At 24.9% G+C, this 16,699-nt stretch overlaps 1 protein-coding gene and 1 long non-coding RNA gene across 2 annotated transcripts in view; one reads left to right on the forward strand and one right to left on the reverse strand.

The window, feature by feature from the left end:
• The window catches only part of LOC136981011 (uncharacterized), a 49,939-nt gene extending 40,359 nt beyond the window's left edge, over positions 1 to 9,580 (forward strand). Inside the window, 2 exon segments of the mRNA XM_067277261.1 lie at positions 5,735 to 5,818; positions 9,211 to 9,580. Coding sequence (XP_067133362.1) covers positions 5,735 to 5,818; positions 9,211 to 9,551 — 425 coding nt within the window. The 3' untranslated portion in view covers positions 9,552 to 9,580.
• Positions 9,581 to 11,810: 2,230 nt separating this feature from the next.
• Positions 11,811 to 12,978, reverse strand: LOC136980925 (uncharacterized). The gene is made up of 2 exons (XR_010881628.1): positions 12,858 to 12,978; positions 11,811 to 12,083 (listed from the first exon to the last, which is right to left on the reverse strand). It is a non-coding gene; the product is annotated as an uncharacterized lncRNA (long non-coding RNA).
• Positions 12,979 to 16,699: the final 3,721 nt, after the last annotated feature.

Genomic DNA, 16,699 nt, shown 5'->3' on the forward strand with positions numbered 1-16,699 from the left:
AAAAGCCACACGACACTCGTCTGTTGTAATAACAAGTTTTACTGTTTTTAATGTAGTCTATAATTAACATATGAATAATTTTTAAGTATTAAGTATTCAAATCTGTTCTTTAAATTGCCATTTATCAATGATATTCTCTAGGTTTAATCGATTATAAAAGCTTACAAAATAAATCTCCCACGTGGCTTGTAAACTTCATAAGTCGATACTAATACACGAAAATTATGGATTTTTCTTACAAATAATTACAAATTTTATAGTAAAGAATATCAAAATATACTCTAGAGATTTTAAATTCATGAAGATTTCGAACGTTAAAATCGTTTTAAGATACATAATTTCCAAATGATTTCTTGATAATCGAGCAGAAAACTACTAAAGGGAGTGTCTCTGTTTAACAGTGATTTTGTATGTAATCTTTATCATTGGCAGTTTGCTCGGATTGTTATACTCATTTATAAAACTTTGTCTAAATTCTCTTAATCCCAGCTTATTTGCAATATGTTAAAGTACTCTCATAAATTGTCAGCTTACAGCTTTCTTTTCTACATCATTAGACTCACTAGGTTAAGCTCTTACGTAAGCTATTTCTACCCCATCAACTAAATATTTGTTAAGAGATTAGGAAATTCATTTGACTAGTAAATTATTATTTTATTTTTTAAATATTTTTAGAAGATAATCAAAAAATATTAAATGGTTTTTTTTTCCTTCGGATATTCTTCTCTATACGCTTCTCTATTTTCGTCGTTACTGATAAGAAAACTGTTAATTTTCTTGCTTTAAGCTTAATAATTCGCTTAGTAAGTTTAAAAAAGATTTAAAATAATTATCTAAGATTTAATTTTATAAAAATTTATTAAATAATTTGAATATCTTCAACATAAATCACAGGAAATGAATCTTGTTCTTGCACAGGAAATTAATAAATTGCTACGATTCTGATACGTTATTAAAATAATAAGTGATATAACTGCATTTTAAGGTTTTATTTATTCAGTTAATAAATAATCTTGAAAGTAAAATATAAAAATAAAATTAAATATAAAGAAGAAGAAGAAAAAAAAATTAGATTTTCATCAGCGGAAGCGCCGCGAGATATTCGCGACCGGAAATGTTCTGCATGTTAAACTTTCTAGATAACTAAAATAAAAAAAAAGAAAGAATAATTTATATATATTTATCATGTGCAGAAAATTATAACGCGTGTAATCTTGTTTGCACTGTAAAATTCTCAATATTAGACCATGGGCGAGTGTTATTAATAAAAATGTCATAGAGCTGCGCGCTGCGTTGCGCGACGCGACGCGGCACATTTTAAATAAATCTAATTATTTTACTATCTATACTGAATTGGAATATAATCTTTTATATACTGTAATTAACTATTAGAAATATTTTTTAAAAGATCTTTAGTTAAATTTTGGGATGTGTTTCACGAATAAAGTATGTCGTTTCTTACTATCTTACGATATGTCATAAGAACATCAATGAGGCTATATAATTATATTACGCCTATGAAATGATCTAATTCTGTTTTAGGAGTGATGCGTGTCATTCTTATATTTATTACTTAATGTAAATATGTCATAAGAAGAGTAACGAGCGAGCGCTATTAATAAATATACAGTTTGCGCGGCGTACTTACGCGACGCGAAGCGCCATCTTAAAAGTGAAGCATTATACACTTCAACACACTAATCTGAAAGACTTCAGTTTTTCTTTATACAATAATTAAATAAAACGCTTTTTATACTGAAATTTTAAAGCCGTATACAGTGATAAAACTTCATTAATACGCGATTATTGAGTGCAACTTCTTATTACGCGCCGCATCGCCTCGCGTTTTCCCAATTCTACTAAAATAGCTTTCCTATCGGCTAAAACACCCGCGATTTTGTTTTAAATTCTACTTTTTGGGACTTTTTTTTTTCTAGAATAAATGTTCTATTTCTGTTGGAGGAGTGACGAGTGTCGTTCATAAGTTCATTGCTTACTACCTTATGTAAATGTGCCAAAAGGGGAGTGGGATCGCCAACATCACTCCGAGGGCGGACAATATTGTGCAGGTGCGCGCATCCCGCTGCGTTCCCGCGACCTTTCGGGTCAGCAGGTGTCGGGCATGGCGGAGGCGTTACATAGGGGTCATGCACATCCGAGCCATTGCGTTCCTGTTTGTTTGTATTAAGCAATGTTTGTAGAATCCTCACGCCGAATAATTGTCTCTTAACCACTTATAATTTATCTCTTTTCATTCATAAACAATTAAATTATTGTCCCCTTATCCAATTTAAGTACATAATTTAGTTTTAGAACTATTGAAAAGTATCGAAAAGTGTCAAGAAACAGGATCTAATATGGCAATTTATATACTTCGAATCGATTTATTTATTTATTTTCTTTCACTGAATTTAATTGTGTGAAGTATAAACGACGTTTTCTATTCCCCCCTTTTTTTTCTCCTTATTTCTATTGAATCTACTTTATCCCAATAATAAATAAAGCTTAGATAAAATACCCAAATTCTTGTTTTAGTTATTCAAAATTCTAACTCCGTATAAAAATTTGAATTCGATTTACATTTTAAAAATCTTTCAAAAATATATTTCGACGCATAATTTTAAATATTTAATAGTTTAATAATCTATAAAAATTCATAAACTTTTATAAAAATAAGCAAGGAAAGTGTTAAAATTCCTTAAAGAATTTCTACCTTTTTTTTTTCTTCCCTTCTTGTTCCTTCCCTTTAAGAATTTATCTTTAAGATTATCATTTTAATAAATTGATGTTTATGTAACATATTATAAATTTTAAAAAGTTTTGGCTCAATTTTACTAACTTCTTTACAAAAAAAAAAAATTATTGTTATAAATATAGTTTTGTTGAAGAGCAACGGTAGCCTTTACCTGTTATTAGTGAGGCCACCGTCTGGAAGCATAAATCCATTTAAACAGGCTTAGTAACAACATCTAAACGTCGTAAATGATCTGCAGAGTGTTTAAATTATTGTCCAAAGTTTCCTCATCAGTCTCTACCCCGTATAAAAAAAGAACTAAACTGATCAATTTTTCAGGTGCATACCACACTAACCTTACTAATTCATCAAGATTCTGATATGCTATAGCTATTTAGTCGCTCACAATAGAAGAAATCAGCATCAATAATGTTGATCTATATAAATGACGCTAATACATACTAATGGCACGAATTCCTTTCTTCAATTTACTTTTCACGATGTTACATTCAACTGTCATTCTGTTTTGTACAGAGGAAATGATTAACAGATTTCTGTAAGTTATTCGATGTTCACGTTTGTCTATAAATTTTTCTTAACTAATAAATAAATTACTTTAATATTTATTCGTTTATTTGAATACTTTCTGTCGTAAATTAATGCCTCTCTTATGTTCTTAAGGTTAATTTAACATCGTGAAATTATGTAAGAAACGTCGTTTCGATATCCGAATTTTTTCACAAAATTTCTAACCTTTTGAATAAATCTTAATTATAATAAAGTATTCGAATGTAATTATTTTAAAACATAATTAAGAAGCGTCCTACATCGTTTAAAAGCGTGTTTTTTCTTGAAAATTTCCCTCGACTAATTAATGTAAAGTTGTATCTCGAGCTTTGATCTTCTTCATCCATAAACATCATAAGGCCTATGACGTGTATGCTATACTAAACACGACAAAACAAAAGATGATCTGTGCCGGTTAAGGAAAGAAAATTGTACTTTTTTTAAAAAGTACATGCGACATACCAGACGTAAGAGGGCCGTTGTCTCGTCGTCTTACCGGTATGTGTCTTTCTCTCTGTGACTTAGGACCACACCTCTCGCCTACAGACATCTTATCCTATTAGTGCCATGTTCTACGATTCGTCTGAAGTGTCTTTGCACATCACATGCCAGTCACACAAACGCTTCGATAACTTTTGTGACATGCACGCAAGTGTCACGTATATACGTAACGCCCTATTAACTCTTTGCAGCTACTTGTGACAAATAACTAGAGTCTGTTAGTATTAACGCCAATGTCAATTTTAGGCAAATAACAGGCAAAGTAAGTCTATTGGAAACAGTGAAAGATAACTAGTTACTGCTTCTACTCCATCAATTTCTTTTTTTTACATGTATTTTTTTATGTATTGGAAGGTAGAGGCGTACATTAAACTACTTTATTTTTCATTATAGCTATCGTCATTCAAAATAATGGATGGTTTTTATCGTCTCATGCAAATCAGCCGTGATAATATTTAATTGATTGTATCAAATAGCCACTTTTGATAATAACAGAATCGAATTTCTACTTAGAAAATTTGCATAGTAAGAATATGTATTAAAAAATTGTTTTATAGCTTTAGGCCACATCAAAAATTGTAAGATTTTTGCCTGTATTTTTATTTTTTCCTGATTGTTTTTAAGTATGATTGTTTAGTAGAAAATAAGTTTATTATTGCTCCTGTACTGAATAGAATAAAGTTAATTTGATCCCGAAGGACCGTTTGGAATCAAACGACCGTACGGTCTTACGAGTTTTTCATGCAAACAAATTAGATCTAGAGAAACTAAACTGCCACTTTATAAAATAAACGGTCGAAAGTTTTTGCACAATTTTATTTTAAATGAAGTGAAGAGATTTATCCTCTTTTGTTTAATCATACATTCGATAATAAAAGAATGCTAACTGAAAATAAATTCCGTTTTATAAACGTTTTTAAAGTTTACAGATCTGTTTTTACTACTTTTTCCAAAGCGACCATTAAAAAATGCCATCACGTTCCGCACATTACACATGAACTTTATAAAAATAAACTATTTAAATAATCGTTAATTTTTCTTATTATAATAATTAACTTTATTATGTTTAAATCACCATTTTTTACTTTTAAAATCTGTTCGTTATTTATTTATTTCTTAATTTTTTAAGTCGGTTTTATCCTAATAATCAATTTTCAAAAAAAAAAAGAAAAGAAAATCGTCAATTTCATTATTTTTAAATTTTAAAAAAATGAAATTGATTAGTTTTAAACAATCAGTTTTATTTCTAAACACCAGATTCAAAAACAATTAAAAAATGAAATTGATTTTTAAAAATAATCAATTTCATTTCGAAACCTGTTCCATTGTTTAAAAAGTCATCAATTTCTTAGGTAAAACAATCAATTCCATTGTTAAAAAATTTATCAATTTCATTGCTAAAATAATCGATTTCAATATTAAAACAATTAATAAAGATTTTTAAATTATTATAATTATTTACTTTTAAAAAGGGAGAAAAACAAATTTAAAAATGTTTATTTTCACATAATAAATTTTCATTTTAAATAAATGTTTTAAGGTATGTAATTTCCTAACTTAATTTTTTTTAAATATATTTTTTTATTATTATTATTTTAAACATCATCACTCAACTCTCCACCAGAGGAAAAGAAAAGAAATAATAATAAAAATAAAATAATAAATTAATCATAAGATGGAAGGTTTATCTTGTATCATGTCGTCAGAAATTGGTGTTTCTCTTAAATATTTAAATTGACATCATCATCGCTCATTGCATTATTCAACTCAATTCGATCGAAGGGAAATGTTTTCAAATAAATGGTCTGCACTGTTGATTAATAGTTCATTGCATAAAGCAATTGAATAATAAATATTTTAGCTAAGCTGACGGATATTTTTATCGAGTCTTGCCTGTCATTTTATATAAAAGTGTTCATTTTGTCTTTACAGGTGACAAACCCCATGCCTGTGATTACTGTCAGAAGAGGTTCGCTCTTGCGTGTAATTTACGTGCTCATCGAAAAACTCACGAAAGTAAGAATCCATCGATTAACTTACCTTAATAGATTTAATATATTCTTTTAAGATATTCAATTTTTATTTTTATTATTATAATATTTTCCCCTTTTTTTATTGTTTAATATCATAATTATCTCGAGATAGAATTTTTCTTATTGCTTTTTATATACATATATTTTTTTAAAAATGAAAGTTGATGAAAGTTTGCGAACTTTTTTCGTATTTTCGTTTATAATTTAATTTTATGTAGAATATTTTTATTATTTAGAAAAATAAATACATTGTTCAACCATCAAATTTATTTTTCTCTTTAAATTTGATAATAAATAATGCATTTTTCTTTTTTTTTTAACCGAAAAAAAGTATATATTTTTTTATCTTAATATAATTTTATTGCTTTTTAACAATTATTTCGGTTTAAATTTACGATACTAAATTAGAAAAAAAATAATTAAGATTTTTATTAGATATATCTAATTGCATATTATCGTAATTTTATTAAAGTTTTAATTAATTTTTTTGCCTTTTTTTCGATAACAAACTTCACTAATGAAGTTAACAATAAGAAAATATTAGATTACAATTATTTTTAACTCGTAGAATCAACCAGAAATAATTATTATAGAAGATAAATTTAAAGTTTAGACGTCAAGAAAATAATTTTTGAAATATTAATTAATAAAAAAGTGATTTTTTTTAAAAAAAATATATATATATAAAGAACTAATAAAAAATATAATAAAAGCTTTATGACAATCACTTCTGGGCATTTTACTAAATTTAATTTCTATATATATTTTTAAAAAAATTAAGTTTAATTATTTAAAATTACGAAAGAAAAAAAAAAATCAATAGAATATTCACGTACTACTCCCTGAAAATATAATGTCTTTATTAACCGTTTATAGAATCAGGTTTATTAAGCTATGAACAATGCTTCAATATTTTTTATTTGCTTGATTTATATTAAAAAAAAAAAGAAAAAATGCTCGTGGAACATTGCACCATCGTGTTCACATTGGAGCAATTAAAATGGGAGGAGTAAGCTCACCTGCTTCGACTGTCATCCCTGAAGGCCGTTAGTGACAGGTTTACCGCTAATATGTATGAAAACCGTTCCCTTTTGCAAACAAAGAAAAACATTAATTGCTCTTTAGCCCCATATTCAACTGACACATAAATGGCTCCTGAAAGTGGGACAGTTTCCGTCTTTATAAGACCTTCCTGTTGAGAAAATCTTTAGTAAAAATTCTATTTTTAATATTAAAAAAAATACCTTTTATGTAAACAATATATAAAAAAGAAAAATTTATAATTAATAAAATGGTCTTTAAATGTTGTAAAATCGCTTTATTTTTTTTTTTTGTAATAAAATTTTAAGTACTCAAAAGTTAAATTTTTCTTTACAATAGATCTATACATATATACGTATATGTACGTATATATATATATATATATATTATATATATAAATCCAATCCCTTAAGGGAACATTTCGTGACTTGATTATGAAGAAATGTCCAGTTAATTCTGCACGAAAATATCGAATTAAATTTTATGTTTAGTAAGAATTTAAAAAATAAAAAAATAAATATAATAGGCTAACAAATATAGAAAATCATAAAAGATCGCGTGAGTTTTCTAAAACTCCCCTTTTTAAGTTTCACATACTCGAAATTAGCCATTAACTATATTTAATACTCGACTTGTATATTAAACTGGTCAGTTTTAATGCCTTGAACTATTATATTTAATATTTTATTTTATATGAAAAAAGTTTCGAAATTTTAAATAAATTTAATGGGAATAATAATTAAAAGTTTTGTGAAAGCTACAACATGTAATAAATTTTATAAAAATCCATAGTCTTATCAGGAAATGTAACCGGATTTCTGGAAAGGGCCCCTGTGCTAATTTAAGTGATGAATTTAACATTTGTTTTTTCGAATAAAATTTAGGTTACAGACCTCATACACTAGATAAATCTAAAAAGATCCTTAAAGGAAATATATATATATATTTAAAATAACTCTAGAATAGAAAAGTCTAACAAAATTGAGATAATTGAAATGCCATCAGTTTTACGTTAATTTTCTTTTTTTAAAATTATAAATTTCTATTAAATTTATTATTTAATTAATTACATTTATTTTTTTTTCCTACTATTTCATTTACTTTTGTAATTATTGAAATATTGTAATTGCTGAATTTTCTTAAACATTTAAGAATTAAAATTAAAATCCTCTGAATTAGAATTTTACTAAGAGAGAAATTAATTGGAAATTAATTAATTTATTTGGATAAAAATTTTACCAGGAGACAATCTAATTGACAAATGTCTGTTATTTATTTTTTTAAAAGTCAATAAAAATTTAAAAAGTTTGCCAAATTTAACAAAAAAAATTCATCGATTTTCAACAAAAAAATAAAAAAATAAAAATTCAAATTCCAAAAATAAAAACTGATCAATTTCATAGGCTAAAATTGAAAATTTTAACTTTAAAAAAATTCAAAAATGTCCATTTCATAAAAACGAAATGTCAATTTCGTTAAAAAAATTGAAGGAGAAGGAGGGGGGAAAGGATTGTTAATTTCGTAAAAGAAAAGAAATTGTCAGATAACAAAGAGATTGATTTTTAAAGAAAGGTCAAACGTAACTAATAAAAGAAACAATTATTTTTCTACTAGAATTTATATATAATTTCGAGTAGAAAAATAATTGTTTATATATAAATTAATTTATATAAAGTGTATTAAAATAAAAACACAATTCTAGAAAATTTTTATAAAATATAGAACAATATTTTATCAACATTAAATAGTAGAATATAAAATAAGATTTTGTTGATATTTTATCCTATTTGCTAGTTTACAGTTTGTCGAGTATATTTGACATTTCTTCTTCTGTTTTTTTTTTTTTTTTTTTTTTTTTAAATATTATCTGAACTAAGCCATTTCTGTAAAATTCAACAGCTATCGAAATCAAGTATCCTATGGGATTCGAATTCAAAACTTTGAGCTTACAAATCATATATGATACCAATCTAGTTTGAAAAGAGATTACTACAATGTCCAGAAACGTATCTCATTCTCTCTTTCTCTGATTGAATTGACAAACTTCACGATATTCCCTCGAGAGATAGACTTTTAAATCCTTAAAACTACCTTCTAATACTATATAAAAATCACACAATTTTAAGCCTTACAAGATTTTGTAATTTCTCTTTTTTATTTTTTTATATATATATATATATACAGTATATATATATATATTTTTTATTTTTAAAAATTATATTTATTCTTGAGATAGTTCTAATAATTAAAATTTATTTTTGTGTCTATAATTTTATATATTTTTTTTTACTGTTTTAATGATTAATTTTAAGTATCTCTCTTTCTTTATGATAGATGAAGCACAGGAGAGATGCACACAGTGTGGAAAATCCTTCCCTGTATCGGCTCGTATGCTCAATCACGGTTATTGTCAACCGTGTTATCAGAACAGTAACGGTATAGCGCTAACAAAACGCACAGACGACAACATAGAAGGCAAAACACAGTCAACATCCCCTCTACGTTCGTCACCAATAGGTACTACGAAGTTACCTTCAGATAATCCAGTTCAACTATTAGGAGTGTTGGATCAAGTAATGCTACGTTATAGACATACAGGAACAATATCGTCCAACAATTCATTATCAGCAATGACGTTTCTTTATGGACCGCCTGTACTATCGCAAGGAACGTGATTTCGAGTGTTTTTAACACAAGAAAAGAAGAAGAAGAAGAAAGAAAAAAAAACTGATGACGAAACACTTTGAAGATTGAAGACCAGAGTGCCTTAAGGACACGAAAAAAGTGCATTAATTTTATGTAGGAGAACAATTTTTTCAACAGTGCCACGTTTTATATAATAATAAAATAAATAAATAAAAGCCAAATTGTATTATAAGTAAGGGATCATCATCTGTATTTTTTAAATTACTAACAATTTTTAATTAGTCTTTCGTCGTTTTAATTCGACTTTAACATTAATTTTTCTATGTATAACTCAAAGAAAACTTTTATGTATGTGTATATAAATGTACTCATTTTAATATTATAAAGGTGAATACTCATGTGCCTTGAATTAATAGAGGCATAAGTTTGGTTTCTTTTTTTTTTTTTAATGAATGTAAACGTATAAAGTTTACATAGTTTTATATAGTGCTAGAAGCGCATTTTTACACATTCCTAAAGAAAAATTAAGACTAAATTATAGACCAAACTGTTTTTTTAATTACATATTTATAATATATTAATACATCATAACTAGATTTGCTATCATACAATATAAAAATGGTTCATAAAAAATTAAAAAATTCATTTTAAGGATTTTAATATTAAAAAAAAATATATTCAAAATATTTTAAAACGTTAATAAATAAATAAATACAGGGTAGCTCCAAAATAACTTTTGAACTACCGTGTATATAATTTAGATAGAGTTAGCATTGTTAAATCTACGAAACAATAAGTGAATTAAGGAAAAATATACAATATAAAGTTAGACAATGGTCATAATTTTAACCATTTTATTATTATTATTATTATTTTTTTTTAATGTAAATATCTTTTCTGTATTGTGGTCCACGTATTTGGGGAATTTAATGTAGTTTTTATAGACGTTAAACTTTGTACATAAATTTTGATACGAATGTTCATGGAGTGCGGGTTTAGTCTATTATATATATATATATATTTCTTATTAATTTTGTTATAAAATGTTTAAAAATATTAATAATTTTTTCTACTCTCTCCCTCTAGAAAGGTGTTGTCCATAAATTTAATGTCGCGTGATTGTGATGGATGTGTAAAAAATGAATTTATATATAAATGATTCAGCTTAAAACAACTTTAACCTCATCAATTAATTAAAAACAATTTACATAAACAAGCAATATTACATCTTAACTTATTAAATTTTTTAATTGTGATAATAAAATGCTGTTTAAATCTATATAAGTAAACTTCTAAAGGCTTTTAAATGCCTTAAAATCTGATTTTATAACTGTTTAAATTAAATAGTACGAGCAATAATAAAATTTATTATTGTTAATGATTTGTAGAAACTTAAGAGGTTGCATAGAAGAACATAATTTTTTTAATTAATTTTTTTCCGAAGTACACAAGAAAATGGTGTTAAATAATTAAAAATTTCACACTTTATCTTTTATTCTGTAATTATTTTATGTGCTAGAATTAATTATAAAAATAATTATAAATGTTTTAAGTTGTCATGCATAACCAACAGAGGGGTGTGCATTAAGCTCACATCTCTAGTCAGGTTTTTTTTATAAAAAAAAAGTGCCTTGTGTATAAAATAAAAGCGTGCCGTACTTTTGTATCTGATTATATATATATAAATACTATAAATATTTTTTTGTCAAAATAAAATACATAAAAAAATGATATATAAATGAGTGAATCAACTTTTTCCGTGTTGTTTAACTTTCGTTTCATCTTTGCCATATGACGGAATAATGAATTGTAAGCAGTGAATTTAACGGTCTAACGAAAAAAATAGAGTAAAAAAGACAGATTGGAGTAATTACCGAAAGAAAATTCTAAAAAAACCCCATAAAAAATACAAAAAAAATATCAAAGAATGAACAATATCTGAATGTGATTTTTAAAATTTTTCTATTATCCATTTAATAAGATCAATAGATATTAGCATAAATACCAAAGGCATTTTCTTTATGTCTTTTATGAAAAAAAAATCCACTTTGAAATCGGATAAACAGCTGTTATTTTGTATCCTTTTTTTAAATGCTTTAATAATGTACTGATAAACATGAGATTTTCATCACAGATATTTTCATTATTTTTCTAAATTTCTATAAAGAAAAAAGAAGAAGAAGACAGCTGTTAACTGTTAAAAAGAAAAAAACTCAAAATTTTAAAGAAATTTAACAAAATTACTCAGTTTTTCTGATCGTAAACGTTAAAATTTACGTAATTAACAATACATTCTTTCTACTTTTATTCAATTAATGATTTTAAAAAACTCAACAAGTGAATTACAAAAAAGGGGAGAGTGATATCCGACACATGCCCTTTGATTAACAAAGAACGTACGACAGGAAGTGGTAAAGGAGTGTCCTTCCTGTCCCGAAGCAAGTCGAAGATACAATCCAGAAACTGGATAAGTCACATGGTCTGGATGAACTGTAGACACGAGATACATTAACAAACCTCACGCACCTGGTCACACCGCTTCGTTTACTCTTATATTCTTGCTAAGGAAAAAAAATAACAATTTTTAAAAAGACAAAACTTTGATAGAGAAAAGTAAAAAAAGAAGTCGAGAGACATAAAGCCCTGAGGACTTGAAACACCATCTGAGATAATAGGCACGTCAAATAGAGGCGAGTGACCCACCCGACTGGATTTGAAAACATCTACACTTTATAGTAGTTTATCATTACACATAAATTATAGAGAAAATTTATTAAATCACCTGTAAAGAAAAATCTGATTTAATTCAACAAACAACAAGTTTTTTTTTTACTTTCGATTTTTATTACTAAATTCTTTTATCCTTAATCTGAATATTAATAAAATTTATATGTTCTAGAATCTTTAATTAAAAAAATAATAATAATAAATGACAATAATAGTGCCATTGCGTGTTGTTTCAGTTCCTGAACTATAACTTATATTCTCTCGTTTATTTAAATGTAATTTTATTATACATCTTATTTTAATTATGAAGTTTAATAAAATTTTAAACATTAAAAAAATATTTTATAAAATTTAAAAAAAAAAAAAATATATATATATATATATATACTCTACAATACAGCATTTTTATTATTTTTATGCATTTAATTATGAGATATTTTTATTTATCTCTGCGTGTACGCATTTAAAATTTAAATCTATTATTATATTTTAATTTATATAAATGTAAATATTAAATTATTTTATTTCATTTAATACTATAATACAAAATATTATTATTTCTTTGGAATTTATTATAGAAAAAAAATAAAATAAAATAAAATATTTACTTTAACGTTTTTAAGTTTCTATCTTCTTTGGTTTCCTCTAAATCCTTCTCTTCTCTTTCTAGTCTTTTAACTACATTTTCATGATGGCATTACTTCATCATTATTATGAAAAGATAGGATATTTGCATCCTATTTCTTTATGATTACTTTGCATTTTTTTTTCAACTTTTTACTGATTAAATTTCATGTAACATTTTCAAAAATATGTTTTATTCAATCGTTGTATATCCCTGTATATTCTATCATCACTTATAATCAACTGCATTCTTTTGTTTCTTCTTTCTCTTCTTCTCTCTTCTCTCTTCATTCCCTTATCTCTTTCTCCCTATATATATATATATATATAGAAAATTATTATCTAGAAGAGAAAAAATTCAATCTGATAAACACTTTATCGAATTGTAGTTTAATACTAAATAAAAAGAAAAGTTTAATGGAAACCATTCCATTTTGTACTATTCGATACAGGCTTAAATTGTGTTTCTAGAATTCTGTTTGTATGTTCTAACTCTTGTAAAGTCTCATCAAAAACTTTTATCAGAGTAATCTCTGTTACAATTTCCTTCTTTTTCTTATTAAGTTTAGATTTAAACTTATTATTTTTTTTTCCTATAAATTTTTTTTAATATTAAAACTTCTATATAAAAATTTCTTCTGAATATTCTGATCACACCCAATATATATATATGTTTTTTAATTAAAAAAATATTATCATGCCCTAATCTAATCGTATGCACCCTTACCACTCCCAAAATATTAACATAGGCTTGTCTTATAAATAATTATAGCATAAAAACCGCTGATATTTTCAGTAATTTTGTATGTTATTAAGCATTATTATTTGCTTAAAAGTAAAATGATTTTAATAAATATATATTATTTTTAATTATTAATTTATTTTATAATTAGATAATGAAGATCTTAATTACGAGAGAGGAAAAAATTAGTACATTTCCTGAAAAGTTAAATTTAGTTATTCAGTAGTTTGAGATTTGTGTTTACAGATAGACATACGAACGAACTAAGCAAAAAATGAAATAAATTTTATGTTTATTCGAGAAAAAAAAAAGGTTCAATTTCAATAATACATATAAATTGTTCTGTTTCAACAATACTCAATGCATTTTAAATTTTTTGTTTTTTTCACTTGTAAACAAGAGAAATTGAATAATTTATAAACAAAAAAAAAACATTATTCTAGTATTGTTAATGAAACAAAGTAATTTTTTATTTAAAGACACTTTTAATTTGTTTTTTAATTAAATATTATTAATAATTCATGTAAAAACTTTTGTTATATAAATTATCTAAATCTTGGGTAAATAGTGTATAGAAATTAACTAACATTTCTCTAAAAACACTTGAAGATTTATCTGAAATGTTATCAAAAAGTATCTAAAAGTTACCTTAAGAGCCTTAAAGAACATAAAATTTTTCTTAAAAAATCTAAACTTTTATCAAAAAATGCTGAAATTTACCTCTAGAAAAGTTTAAATTTTCTAAAAATACTTTTACAAACTTTATCTAAGATTTTATCCAAGTATATCTGAAATTTTATCTGAAAATGTCTAAAAATTATCTTTAAAAAAGCTTAAAATATCTCAAAAAATACCTAAAATTGAACGAAAAATATGTAAAACTTTCCTTTACAAATATAACTAAAAAAATACTTAAAAATTTATCTAAAATTTCACCCAATAAAACCTAAAACTAACCTTTAAAAAAAAAAAAAAAATCTAAACGTACTTTTAAAAATTCACTTCTTATTAACGTCTAAAGTTTCCTCCATTTATTGGATGGTGACACAATAAATTACAGTTAATTCATTGAAAAAAAAATGAGCAAAGAAATTTATAATAAAATTATATATTATTATTAAATAACACTCACTTCTTTAAAACACAGGCCAATCTTTTACGTAAAGCACTTACTTAAACGTATTTAAAAATTAATTATAATACTATGACCAATTTATGACATATATAACAGCTTTGTATGGCATTAAAACAAACATGATACTAATTATCATAATGTTATCAAGTTATGACATATTGTCAAAGATTTATGACCTGATATACACAGTTTTAAGGTGTGGTGAGTTATTGTTACAACTAAACAAGAGAGAGAGAGAGAGGAAAAAAAGAGGAAGGGGGAATAAATATCTACTTTAATTTCGATAATTTAATAAGTTATTTATTTATTTTTTAAGTTGTAAATTGAGGATAATTTTTAGAATTTAGTAAAGTAATCATCTGTATCGTATGTAGTTTAAATTTGTGTTTAATTTATGAGAGGTGTTAATATCCTTTCGTCGCTCTCTTAAATTAGATGCAAGGCATATGGCGATCTTCCCACCTCATTAATAATAGCAATCGTGAAAATTAGTACACGTGACAAATAGAAATCTCATTAATCCGGTCACGAAACGTCACTGACGATTTCATCGCTACAAATTTTGTCTTTTCTTTGCTCCTCTTCATCATTTTAACTCTCTTCCACAATACATTTTTACGTAAATGCTCATTAATTAAATACATTTTCATTGTTTAAATTGTTTTAATGTGATTTTATCTAATTATATATTCTGTAGAATGCATTTAAAACATGAACAGATCTACTTAGTAAGTAGTATTTATATTCATTTGTATTAGTTTATATATGTGCAATTAAATATGTTAAATGAATTTTTATAATAATTATTATTATTATTATTTAAGAGAAGTGTTTATAATTAATTTTTATAATGTTTTAAATAGGAAATTTTGTGTTTTTAATTAAAAGAAGTAAATCGTTTGTGTAAAAATTGTATTTTTATCAGAATTATTTTAAGGTATGTATCTGTAGCTTTCCAATTCGTGAATCGCGATCTACTTTTACATTAAAGATTAATGGAAATTGTTTTAAGGTTGGGAAGCTTATACTTAATGTTTATATCTTTGATAATTTTAAAGCAATTTTAATGCTTTTTGTTTATCTTAATGTTCTTCGTGAAAGTAAGTATTTATAATATTAAATTTCTTATATAAAGATTAATTTCTAATCATTTTAAAGGTTAAATGATGCAATGATGCACTAGTCATTATAAACGTTTCTGTATATGAAACTTAAGAGGCATATGTTTCAAAAATTATTTTATTATCAAATTTTAAAAGAAAATCTTACAATCTTGAAAGAATTCCGATCATTTTAAGCCATTTTAATACCTTAAAATAAATACAGAAATAAATCTAAATTTTTATTATTTTCTTCTTAAAAAATCACTCTATCATTAGAAAAACCTTTTAAAATGTGTAATAATTGAAAGAATTGATAAGAATTTTTAATAATTTTTTCAAATTTTTACTTTAAAAAATTGCAAAAAGGAAAAGAAGAAACCAAAAAAAAAACAATTTTATTTATCCTCAGGTTATAAAAATCTTTGAAATTTTTCTGATAAATTCATCAAATAATTTCAATTTAAAGCAATTATTTCTACAATTTTGATTTTAATTATTCTGTTTAATCGAAATCACGTTTCGTTAATTTCTCTGATAAGTGTCAAATGCAGGAAAATTATATAAATGACATATTTCTCTCCAGTATTTTCTAATGCACGTTGTAGGTTTGTTACACAGAAAACAGTTGATTTTCTACTAAAATTTAATTTAAAAATTCACTTTTCTACAGTAAATTGGGTAAAAAAACTCTCAAATTTTTATTTACTTTAACAATTTCTTTGTTTATTACAGCCTTTATTTACTTATAAACAAGATTTCTGTACGCATTCTTGAAAAATTTACATGGTACATAAATCTAGAATTTCTTAATTAACTCTTCTAGATTTATTTAAATATCAAACTGGA

This window comes from Centruroides vittatus, unplaced genomic scaffold, assembly GCF_030686945.1.
Source record: "Centruroides vittatus isolate TY-2023 unplaced genomic scaffold, ASM3068694v2 contig_738, whole genome shotgun sequence".
NCBI classification, from domain to species: domain Eukaryota; kingdom Metazoa; phylum Arthropoda; class Arachnida; order Scorpiones; family Buthidae; genus Centruroides; species Centruroides vittatus.